The sequence below is a fragment of the Oncorhynchus clarkii genome, unplaced genomic scaffold, assembly GCF_045791955.1.
Source record: "Oncorhynchus clarkii lewisi isolate Uvic-CL-2024 unplaced genomic scaffold, UVic_Ocla_1.0 unplaced_contig_5575_pilon_pilon, whole genome shotgun sequence".
NCBI classification, from domain to species: domain Eukaryota; kingdom Metazoa; phylum Chordata; class Actinopteri; order Salmoniformes; family Salmonidae; genus Oncorhynchus; species Oncorhynchus clarkii.
Genome location: NW_027258541.1, coordinates 15677 through 29412, shown reverse-complemented (window position 1 = coordinate 29412; position 13736 = coordinate 15677). Strand labels below are relative to the sequence as shown.

Genomic DNA, 13736 nt, shown 5'->3' with positions numbered 1-13736 from the left:
ACTACTAACTACTGACATGGAGATGAGAAATAACTACTAACATACTACTGTCATGGAGATGAGAAATAACTACTAACAGACTACTGACATGGAGATGAGAAATAACTACTGTCATGGAGATGAGAAATAACTACCAACAGACTACTGACATGGAGATGAGTAATAACTACTGACATGGAGATGAGTAATAACTACTGACATGGAGATGAGAAAAAACTACTGACATGGAGATGAGTAATAACTACTGACATGGAGATGAGTAATAACTACTGACATGGAGATGAGTAATAACTACTGACATGGAGATGAGAAATAACTACTGACATGGAGATGAGAAATAACTACTGACATGGAGATGAGAAATAACTACTGACAGACTACTGACATGGAGATGAGTAATAACTACTAACAGACTACTGACATGGAGATGAGAAATAACTACCAACAGACTACTGACATGGAGATGAGAAATAACTACCAACAGACATGGAGATGAGAAATAACTACCAACAGACTACTGACATGGAGATGAGTAATAACAACTGACATGGAGATGAGTAATAACTACTGACATGGAGATGAGTAATAACTACTGACATGGAGATGAGAAATAACTACCAACAGACTACTGACATGGAGATGAGAAATAACTACCAACAGACATGGAGATGAGAAATAACTACCAACAGACTACTGACATGGAGATGAGTAATAACTACTGACATGGAGATGAGAAATAACTACTGACATGGAAGTGAGAAATGACTACTGACATGGAAGTGAGAAATGACTACTGACAGACTACTGACATGGAGATGAGTAATAACTACTAACATGGAGATGAGAAATAACTACTAACTGCTAACGTGGAGATGAGTAATAACTACTAACAGACTACTGACATGGAGATGAGTAATAACTACTAACTACTGACATGGAGATGAGAAATAACTACCAACAGAATACTGACATGGAGATGAGAAATAACTACCAACAGACATGGAGATGAGAAATAACTACCAACATGGAGATGAGAAATAACTACTAACTGCTAACGTGGAGATGAGTAATAACTACTAACAGACTACTGACATGGAGATGAGTAATAACTACTAACTACTGACATGGAGATGAGTAATAACTACTAACTACTGACATGGAGATGAGAAATAACTACCAACAGACTACTGACATGGAGATGAGTAATAACTACTGACATGGAGATGAGTAATAACTACTGACATGGAGATGAGAAATAACTACTGACATGGAGATGAGAAATAACTACTGACATGGAGATGAGAAATAACTACTGACATGGAGATGAGAAATAACTACTGACATGGAGATGAGTAATAACTACTAACAGACTACTGACATGGAGATGAGAAATAACTACTGACATGGGGATGAGTAATAACTACTAACAGACTACTGACGTGAAGATGAGTAATAACTACTAACAGACTACTGACATGCAGATGAGTAATAACTACTAACTACTAACGTGAAGATGAGTAATAACTACTAACAGACTACTGACATTGAGATGAGAAATAACTACCTACATGGGGATGACTAATAACTACTAACTACTGACATGGAGATGAGTAATAACTACTAACAGACTACTGACATGGAGATGAGTAATAACTACTAACAGACTACTGACATTGAGATGAGAAATAACTACTGACATGGGGATGACTAATAACTACTAACTACTGACATGGAGATGAATAATAACTACTAACAGACTACTGACATGGAGATGAGAAATAACTACTGACATGGGGATGACTAATAACTACTAACTACTGACATGGAGATGAGTAATAACTACTAACAGACTACTGACATGGAGATGAGTAATAACTACTAACTACTGACATGGAGATGAGAAATAACTACTAACATACTACTGTCATGGAGATGAGAAATAACTACTAACAGACTACTGACATGGAGATGAGAAATAACTACTGTCATGGAGATGAGAAATAACTACTAACAGAGTACTGACATGGAGATGAGTAATAACTACTGACATGGGGATGAGTAATAACTACTAACAGACTACTGACATGGAGATGAGAAATAACTACTAACAGACTACTGACATGGAGATGAGAAATAACTACTAACGTGGAGATGAGTAATAACTACTGACTACTAACGTGGAGATGAGTAATAACTACTAACAGACTACTGACATGGAGATGAGAAATAACTACTAACATACTACTGTCATGGAGATGAGAAATAACTACTAACTACTGAAATGGAGATGACTAATAACTACTAACAGACTACTGACATGGAGATGAGTAATAACTACTAACAGACTACTGACATGGAGATGAGTAATAACTACTAACAGACTACTGACATGGAGATGAGAAATAACTACTGACAAGGAGATGAGAAATAACTACTGACATGGGGATGAGAAATAACTACTGACATGGGGATGAGTAATAACTACTAACTACTGACATGGAGATGAGTAATAACTACTAACAGACTACTGACATGGAGATGACTAATAACTACTAACTACTAACGTGGAGATGAGTAATAACTACTAACTACTAACGTGGAGATGACTAATAACTACTAACAGACTACTGACATGGAGATGAGTAATAACTACTGACATGGAGATGAGTAATAACTACTGACAGACTACTGACATGGATATGAGTAATAACTACTGACAGACTACTGACATGGAGATGAGAAATAACTACTAATAGACTACTGACATGGAGATGACTAATAACTACTAACAGACTACTGACATGGAGATGAGTAATAACTACTAACAGACTACTGACATGGAGATGAGAAATAACTACTGACATGGGGATGAGAAATAACTACTGACATGGGGATGAGTAATAACTACTAACTACTGACATGGAGATGAGTAATAACTACTAACAGACTACTGACATGGAGATGACTAATAACTACTAACTACTAACGTGGAGATGAGTAATAACTACTAACTACTAACGTGGAGATGACTAATAACTACTAACAGACTACTTGCATGGAGATGAGTAATAACTACTAACAGAGTACTGACATGGGGATGAGTAATAACTACTAACTACTAACATGGAGATGAGTAATAACTACTAACAGACTACTGACATGGAGATGAGTAATAACTACTAACTACTAACATGGAGATGAGTAATAACTACTAACAGACTACTGACATGGAGATGAGAAATAACTACTAACAGACTGCTGACATGGAGATGAGTAATAACTACTAACATACTACTGACATGCAGATGAGTAATAACTACTGACATGAAGATGAGTAATAACTACTAACAGAGTACTGACATGGAGATGAGTAATAACTACTGACATGGGGATGAGTAATAACTACTAACAGACTACTGACATGGAGATGAATAATAACTACTAACAGACTACTGACAAGGAGATGAGTAATAACTACTAACATACTACTGACATGCAGATGAGTAATAACTACTGACATGAAGATGAGTAATAACTACTAACATACTACTGACATGGAGATGAGAAATAACTACTAACTACTAACGTGAAGATGAGTAATAACTACTAACTACTAACGTGGAGATGAGTAATAACTACTAACTACTAACGTGGAGATGACTAATAACTACTAACAGACTACTTGCATGGAGATGAGTAATAACTACTAACAGAGTACTGACATGGGGATGAGTAATAACTACTAACTACTAACATGGAGATGAGTAATAACTACTAACAGACTACTGACATGGAGATGAGTAATAACTACTAACTACTAACATGGAGATGAGTAATAACTACTAACAGACTACTGACATGGAGATGAGAAATAACTACTAACAGACTGCTGACATGGAGATGAGTAATAACTACTAACATACTACTGACATGCAGATGAGTAATAACTACTGACATGAAGATGACTAATAACTACTAACAGACTACTGACATGGAGATGAGAAATAACTACTGACATGGGGATGAGAAATAACTACTAACAGACTACTGACATGGAGATGAGTAATAACTACTAACAGACTACCGACATGTAGATGAGTAATAACTACTAACAGACTACTGACATGGAGATGAGTAATAACTACTGACATGGAGATGAGTAATAACTACTAATAGACTACTGACATGGAGGTGAGAAATAACTACTGACATGGGGATGAGTAATAACTACTAACTACTGACATGGAGATGAGTAATAACTACTAACAGTATTGACATGGAGATGAGAAATAACTACTAACTACTAACGTGGAGATGACTAATAACTACTAACAGACTACTTGCATGGAGATGAGTAATAACTACTAACAGACTACTGACATGGATATGAGAAATAACTACTAACAGACTGACATGGAGATGAGTAATAACTACTGACATGGAGATGAGTAATACCTACTAACAGACTACTGACATGGAGATGAGTAATAACTACTAACTACTGACATGGAGATGAGAAATAACTACTAACAGACTGACATGGAGATGAGTAATAACTACTGACATGGAGATGAGTAATAACTACTAACAGACTACTGACATGGAGATGAGTAATAACTACTAACTACTGACATGGAGATGAGAAATAACTACTAACAGACTGACATGGAGATGAGTAATAACTACTGACATGGAGATGAGAAATAACTACCAACAGACTACTGTCATGGAGATGAGTAATAACTACTGACATGGAGATGAGAAATAACTACCAACAGACTACTGTCATGGAGATGAGTAATAACTACTGACATGGAGATGAGAAATAACTACTAACATACTACTGTCATGGAGATGAGAAATAACTACCAACAGACTACTGTCATGGAGATGAGAAAAAACGACTGACATGGAGATGAGTAATAACTACTGACATGGAGATGAGTAATAACTACTAACAGACTACTGACATGGAGATGAGTAATAACTGACATGGGGACGAGTAATAACTACTAACAGACTACTGACATGGAGATGAGTACTAACTACTAACAGACTACTGACATGGAGATGAGTAATAACTACTGACATGGAGATTAGTAATAACTACTGACAATCACCCACGTGGTATAACCAATGAGGAGATGGCACGTGGGTACCTGCTTCTTTAAACCAATGATGAGATGGGAGAGGCAGGACTTGCAGCGCGATCTGCGTCAGAAATAGAAAGGAGTTCTATTTCTGTGCAATAATTGAATAACATGGATTTCGAAACGTATTTTGCAACGCTCGCACATGCGACGTGTCCGGTCTGGTCAGCATGTAAAACTAACAGGGAAAATATTGTACCATGTGTTACTGAAATGAACACATGGAAAATAAAGTACCATGGGTTACTGAAAATGGGTTACTGAAAATGGGTTACTGAAAACTAATAGCGAAAATATTGTACCATGGGTTACTGAAATTAACAAGGGGAAATATACTACCATTGGTTACTGAAACTAACACAGGGAAAACATAGTACCATGGGTTGCTGAAAATAACCCAGGGAAAAGATTTTACTTGGCCCAAAGGCATTCATTCAATCAGAGCTTCCTGCCCGAAGTCATCCAGCCAATCTGTGTTTTATAGAGCTGATGTGTAGGAAAGAGCAGTTCTAGAACACAAAGCCTGCTCATACAGTGCATCGGAAAGTATTCAGTCCCCTTGACTTTTTCCACATTTTGTTATGTTACAGCTTGATTCCAAAAATGATTACATAGTTTTCCCCCCTCATCAATCTACACACAATGCCCTATAATGGCAAAGCAAAAACAGGTTTAGATTTTTTTGCAAGTAAAAAAAACCCCTTAAATATCATATTTACATAAGTATTCAGACCCTACTCAGTACTTTGTTTAACCACCTCAGCAATTACAGCCTTGAGTCTTCTTGGGTATGATGCTACCAGCTTGGCACACCTGCATTTAGGAAGTTTGTCCCATTCTTCTCTGCAGGTCCTCTCAAGCTCTGTCAGGTTGGATCGGGAGCGTCGCTACACAGCTATTTTCAGGTCTCTCCAGAGAAGTTTGATCGGGTTCAAGTCCAGGCTCTGGCTGGGCCACTCAAGGACATTCGGATACTTGTCCCGAAGCCACTCCTGTGTTGTCTTGGCTGTGTGCTTAGGGTTGTTGTCCTGTTGGAAGGTGAACCTTCATCCCAGTCTGAGGTCCTGAGCACTCTGGAGAGGGTTTTCATCAAGGATCTCTCTGTACTTTGCTCTGTTCATCTTTCCCTCGATACTGACTAGTCTCCCAGTCCCTGCGGCTGTAAAACATTGTGCCAGGTTTCCTACAGACATGATGCTTGGCATTCAGGCCAAAGAGTAGAGTCTTGGTTTCATCAGTCCAGAGAATCTTGTTTCTCATGGTGTGAGAGTCCTTTAGGTGCATTTTGGCAAATTCAAAGCGGGCTGTCATGTGCCTTTTACTGAGGATTGGCTTCCATCTGGCCACTACCATAAAGGTCTAATTGGTAGAGTGCTGCAGAGATGGTTGTCCTTCTGTAAGGTTCTCCCATCTCCACAGAGGAACTCCAGAGCTCTGTCAGAGTGACCATCGGGTTCTTAGTCACCTCCCTGACCAAGGCCCTTCTTCCCCGATTGCTCAGTTTTTCCGGAAGGCCAGCTCTAAGAAGAGTCTTGGTGGTTCCCAACTTCTCCCATTTAAGAATGATGGAGGCCACTGTGTTCTTGAGGAAGTTCAACGCTGCAGAAATGTTTTGGTACCGTCCCCCAGATCTGTGCCTATACAAAATCAAATCTCTGAGCTTTATGGCACAATTCCTTCGACCTCATGGCTTGGTTTTTGCTCTGACATGCACTGCCAACTGTGGGAACTTATATAGACAGGCGTGTGCCTTTCCAAATCATGTCCAATCAATTGAACTTACCACAGGTGGACTCTAATCAAGTTGTAGAAACATCAAGGATTCACCTGAGCTCAATTTCGAATCTTATAGCAATGGGTCGAAATAATTATGTAAATATGGTATTTCTGTTTTTTATTTGTAATAAATTAGCAAACATTTCTAAAAACCTGTTTTTGCTTTGTCATTATGGGGTGTTGCGTGTAGATTTATGAGGAAAATGTTTTTTAAAAATTGGAAAAAGTCAAGGGGTCAATACTTTCCTAAGGCACTGTAGTTTACGTGTGGAAAGATGGACGTCAAGTTAGCAGAGAGTAATGGAGGACCACTCATCCATGACAAACATCAGGACAAAGCCTCTTCCAGCTGTCAGAATGAGGAATATCTGGAGCAGAATGTGCTGTAAACCACCATATATAGAGAAGACTAACCCCTCAGCTATAGACCAGAGCCATAGAGCAGACAGCAGAATTCCAACCATCTAAAACCACTGACCACCACATGATTAGGTCACCAATCATCTCTAAAGCGTTGAGAGTGTCGAGGGGGCAGTGTGTGTGTGTGTGTGTTTGCGTTAAAGGCTGACGAGAATTTACCAGTCCATCACAGTTGTTAATGGCGACGGAGGCTCCCTTTACGTCAGTGATGTCACCGATAAAGGTGCAGTCTGTTTTCAGCAACCTCCTCCTGAGAATCCTCTCTGTTCCACCGCTGGTCGACTCACTCCCATTCTCTCCACCAACACGGATAGTACCTCTGCTACCACTATTACTAGTGATTGTACTACTGCTGCTGGCGTTGCCTGGTTCAGGAACCTGGTCGTGCCACTCCACCATGGCCCCAGGAGACACCAGGCGGTCGTTGGGACGGAGCCTCAGGTGGAACTCCCTGCCGAATACCGTGATGTTGAAGAACAGCCTATCACTGGCCTGCTCCGAGCCCTCTGCCCCAACCTCCCTCTTCACTCGCTGCTTGTGATTGGCAGAGAGCAGGTGGGACAGGAAGTGACCATGGGAGTCGGTGCTGATGGGGGTGATGAGGCCATACTCTCTCAGGCGGCTACGCAGCTGGTCTGGAATAAACAACAACAACATTAATAATCAATATTTTATAATCAATATACACTGAGTATACCAAACATTAGGAACACCTTCCTAATATTGAGTTGCACCCCCTCCCCTTTCACCCTCAGAACAGCCTCAATCCTTTGGGGCGTAGACTCTACAAGGTGTCCAAAGCATTCCATAGGGATGCTGGCCCATGTTGACTTCAATGCTTCCCAAAATTGTGTCAAGATGGCTGGATGTCCTTTGTATGGTGGACCATTCTCGATACATACGGGAAACTGTTGAGCGTGAAATACCCAGCAGAGTTGCACTTCTTGACACAAACTAGTGCGCCTGGCAACTACTACCATACCCCGTTCAAAGGCACTTAAATTTTTTGTCTTGCCCATTCATCCTCTGAATGGCACAAAAATCCATGTCTCAAATGTCTCAAACAATCAGTCTCTTCCCCTTCATCTAAACCAGGTATTCCCAAACTGGGGCAATGTCGTCAGGGGTACGCCAAATAAAAATGTGATTCACATTTTCAAACAGTCCATTTGAATTTTCCAACGGGGCTATACATTTGAGGGAGGTTTTTTTCTCACCTGACTAGCCTCGTTTCACTGCCAAAAATAACCATGAAACCATCTGGTGTTCAGAGAAATAACAACACAATGTCAAATACAGGTAGCCCAGTCAAATAATTAACATCCAATCACATTACGTCTGTTACGGATACAAGTATCCTGTGTATTTATTTTCTCTCCTTCCTTCCCTCACAGGTGGCAATCATCATTCCCCAATCAGTCGCTAATCAGAAGACACCTGCTCCTTTTCTCTTACCCAATCACATCCTTTCCCTTGGTTTAAAAACCGATTCAGTTGTTTTCTCTGGAGCTCGATCTCTCTGTTTCCATCTCTCTGTGTCTATCTCTCCATCTCTATTTGTATGCAGAGATCTCTCTTTTGGTTTTTGCAACTACATTTCACTTTGTCTGTTATTATGTGAGTATTGTATTGTTGTGCTTCATGACTGTTTGTTTGTTGGTGGGAAAAGGGGGTACCAAGTCAAGTCACCCTTGGGCAAACATTACCCGTAGGAATACTTTGTCTAAGAACACTAGTTAGAACTGGGTGGACCACCCGCTGTAATTTTGGTTAGTTAGTTAGCTGTACTGAAGTAGGCTAGTCTAGCTTAGGGGTGTTTTTGGATATTTGTTTCTTTCCTTGGGTCCAGCTCAGCCCCTTTTCCTGCCCCCCTTTACTGTGTGTTTAAAAATAAACCATGAGTGTTTGACGGTAATTTAGTTGTCTGTGGTTTTTCGTTCTCACTGTTACTTTTTCACTATTGTACTTTGCATGAGTTATGTTACGTGTCTCGTTGCCATCCCCCCCTAGACTGCCGGGCAAAAAGGTATTCATAACAACGTCCCTCGCTGAAATTCCACTAACGGTCCCGCTGTAGCCAAACTTAACTGCTGCTCATGTTGATATCTGTACTGACGGCGCAAAAGCCATAACAGGGAGACCTAGTGGAGTGGTGACTAACGGGCATGCAAGCGGTTGCTCCCAACGCCACTTGGGTACACTGCAGCATCCACTATGTCTCCCTTGCTGACAAGGGAATGCCTGACAGCTTGAAAGACGTTTTGGACACTATAGTGAAAATGGTTAACTTTGTTAAAGCAAGGCCCCTGAACTCTTGTGTATTTTCTGCATTTTATAATGATATGGACAGCGACCATGTAACGCTTTCACAACATACAGAAGTGCGCGGTTATCAAGGGACAAAGTATTGACACGTTTTTTTAAATTCAGAGACGAGCTTAAAGTTTTCTTTACTGACTATAATTTTCACGTGTCTGACTGCTTGCATGTTGACGAGTTTCTCACACGACTGGCCTATCTGGGTGATGTTTTTTCTCGCCTGAATGATCTGAATCTAGGATTACAGGGACTCTTCGCAACTATATTCAATGATTTAAGACAAAATTAAGGCTATGACTAAGAAGTTGGAGCGCTTTACTGCTTGCATTAACAAGGACAACACACAGGTCTTTCCATCATTGTATGATTTTTTTTGTGTGCAAATGAACTCAAGCTTACGGACACAAACAACTGGATTCGTTATCCCTTTCATGCCCTGCCTCCAGTCCACTCATTGAAATTGCAACAAGCGATTCTGTGAAAATTTAATTTAATCAGAAGCCACTGCCAGATTTCTGGATTGGGCTGCGCTCAGAGTATCCTGCCTTGGCAAATCGCACGGTTAAAACACAGATGCCCTTTGCAACCACGTACCTATGTGAGAGTGGATTCTCGGCCATCACTAGCATGAAAACTAAATACAGACACAGACTGTGAGTGGAAAATGATTTAAGACAGACTCTCTCCAATACAACCCAACACTGCAGAGTTATGAGCATCCTTTCAAGCACACCCTTCTCATTGACCTGTGGCGAGTTATTCACAATTTTCTATGAATAAATAAGGTTTTATATGTAAGACGGTTAAAGAAAGAGCAAAATTATTGATTATTATTATTTGTGCCCTGGTCCTATAAGAGCTTTGTCACTTCCCATTAGCCGGGTTGTGACACAAATTCACACTCATTCTAATGTTTAATAAATGTATTGTCATGACGTTGCCCTCTTTGAGTACAGCGAGCACCATCCCCCGCTCTCTGCTTCTACAACCAGACTGCTGTGGTCAGAGGTCGTAAATTCCTCAGAAGACCCTGCCTCATGGCCACACATGGCCACACACATTAGAGATAGGGTAAACTTTCAGAGGACAGGAAATCCTTCCACCTCACAGAACTTGAGGTACGAACAAATTTCATGTTCCAGAAAAAGTTTAAAAGATCGGTGAAGAATCCAGCTACGAACTGGTGCGTTTGTTACAACTTGGGAAGCTCAAGAGAGATGGTGTGGCCGCATTACCATAACTCTGTTTATATAATAGCCTCAGATATGAGGTTTACATCTAATTGTTGTATAAGATGAATGAGTGAGGACGATACTGTTTGTATAATTGTGTAATATGATTGTGGACTGTTTAATGAAGAAAAATACAATTCCCTTTTGATTTGAACTAAATCAGAGGACTGCCCCTGAGCCCAGTTAGGGTCAGACATCCTGGGACAGCCCCTTTTCTGCCATTCTGAATAAAACCCAACTTTGAGAAATTATCACCAGACCAAGCTTACCTCAATTTCGAGAGGGCTAAAGGTGTAGACCATTGCTGAATCTTTTAACCATACGACGTCGTTAAACTCTTAGACTATCGATACCGACAGAATGAGAACAAGTCTTTGATACTAATTACTAGTCTGCAGCTAGGAATTTGGCATCTTTGAACGCGAAGAACGACAACCGCAGAAACACCCATTCTATAACGAATGTCACTTTGAACTATCCCCTCTAACCAAGACAGAAAGAGAGAGGGAGGGAGACGGACAATTCTACAAAATAAATACTTTTCACCGACGATCAAGATGACACACTGAGCGTAAATATATATATTTATTGCAATTGTTCCCGAATGAGTGAGCGTTCATGTGTAAGGGATTAGCATTTTAATTGTAATAATTAACTCTGTAGTGACTTCTCAGTCGACCCCCCATTGCCCCTTTTTCTAACAAGCCGCCATGCCGGTTCAGCCCACTAGGGCACATTCTATCATTTCATGTAACCATATTTACTGTTTGTTTATGCATTTCTGTGAATTACTTAGTTAGTAATAAATAAATAATTTAAGACAATTGATGTATGGATGACTCATAGTGAAGACTGGATTTGTGCAGATAACCAACAATTTACGACTTTTGGAATGAGACTATGGTCAAATAAATAAATCATTAATCAGAAGACTATTGATCAGATATGAAAAAAATCTGAAAGGTTATATTAGGAAATGATAACTTTGTAATCTGAATACTTTCCTTGGTGCCCCAACTTCCTAGTTAATTACAGTTACATGATTATTCAGTTTAATCGAGTAACCAATTACAGAGAATCTTTGATAAAAACGAAGTCTTCAGTTTAATGATAGTAAAGACACGACAGTATCGTATAGTGTGTGTGGCAGGCTTACAATGATGGCAAAAGACATTTGAGAGTGCGCTGACCTTGGTGCTACAGGGGGTGCGCAGCTGGAGGTTGAATGTTTGACGGGGTACGAGACTATAAAAAGTTTGGAAACCACTGATCTACACTGATTGAAGTGGATTTAACAAATGACATCAATAAGGGATCATAGCTTTCATCTGGATTCATCTTGTCAGTCTATGTCATGGCAATACTGTTTCTGGCGGCTACACATCTGGTCTGGAATAACAACAACACTATATTAATCAATATATTACCATCATTGCTTTTCTGAACATATGAAGTAAAGTCAACTAAACTCTTAGTCCTCTCCTGCACTCCCTGTTCACCCACGAGTGTATGACTCCAACACCATCATTAAGTTTGCCGAGGACCTCGGCAACCAGTGGTCCAACAGTGGTCACAACAGCCTGATCACTGACGGGGATGAGACAGCCTATAGGGAGGAGGTCAGAGACCTGGCTGTGTGGTTCCAGGACAACAACCACTCCCTCAATGTCAGCAATACAAAGGAGCTGATGGTGGACTACAGGAAACGGAGGGCCAAGCACGCCCCCATTCACATCGACGGGGCTCTAGTGGAGTGAGTCGAGAGCTTCAAGTTCCTCGATGTCCACATCACTAAGAAATTAACATGGTTCACACACACACCAACACAGTCATGAAGAAGGCATGACAAATCCTCTTCCCCCTCAGGATGCTGAAAATGTGACCCTTTTTGCACAAACTCTTTTGACTCACATACACTGCTGCTACTGTTTATTATCTATCCTGTTGCCCAGTCACTTTATCCCTATCTATATGGACTTATCTACCCCAACTACCTCGTACCCCTCTACATGGACTGGGTACCCCGTGTATATAGCCAAGTTATCCTTACTCATTGTGGTTTTATTCCTCCTGTTACTATGTTTCTATTTTTCTCTCTGCATTGCTGGGAAGGGCCTGTAAGTAATTATTTCACTGTGAGTCTACACCTGTTGTTCACGAAGCATGTGACAAATAAAATGTGATTTGAGTTGATGACAGGCAATGTAAAGCCATAACAAGTGAGTTTGTTCAATAACAATTTATATCAATGACATCAAAGGCTGCACTGAAATCTAAAAATACAGCTACGACTATCATCTATCAATACAGCTCCAACTATCATCTAAATATACAGTTCCAACTATCATCTAAAAATACAGCTCCAACTATCATCTAACAATACAGCTCCAACTATCACCTAACAATACAGCTCCAACTATCATCTAACAATACAGCTCCAACTATCATCTAAAAATACAGCTCCAACTATCATCTATCAATACAGCTTCAACTATCATCTAACAACAGAGCTCCAACAATCATCTATCAATACAGCTCCAACTATCATCTAACAATACAGCTCCAACTATCATCTAAAAATACAGCTCCAACTATCATCTAACAATACAGCTCCAACTATCTTCTAACAATACAGCTCCAACTATTATCTATCAATACAGCTCCAACTATCATCTAAAAATACAGCTCCAACTATCATCTATCAATACAGCTCCAACTAGCATCTATCAATACAGCTTCAACTATCATCTAACAACAGAGCTCCAACAATCATCTATCAATACAGCTCCAACTATCATCTAAAAATACAGCTCCAACTATCATCTAACAATACAGCTCC

The 13736-nt window shown here is 40.0% G+C and overlaps 1 protein-coding gene across 1 annotated transcript in view; it reads right to left on the bottom strand.

The window, feature by feature from the left end:
- Nucleotides 1-7981, bottom strand: part of LOC139397294 (A disintegrin and metalloproteinase with thrombospondin motifs 3-like) — a gene marked incomplete at both ends in the record, with an annotated part of 40029 nt that extends 32048 nt beyond the window's left edge. The window contains one exon of the mRNA XM_071144088.1: nt 7506-7981. Coding sequence (XP_071000189.1) covers nt 7506-7981 — 476 coding nt within the window. The remainder of the gene's footprint in view (nt 1-7505) is intronic.
- Nucleotides 7982-13736: the final 5755 nt, after the last annotated feature.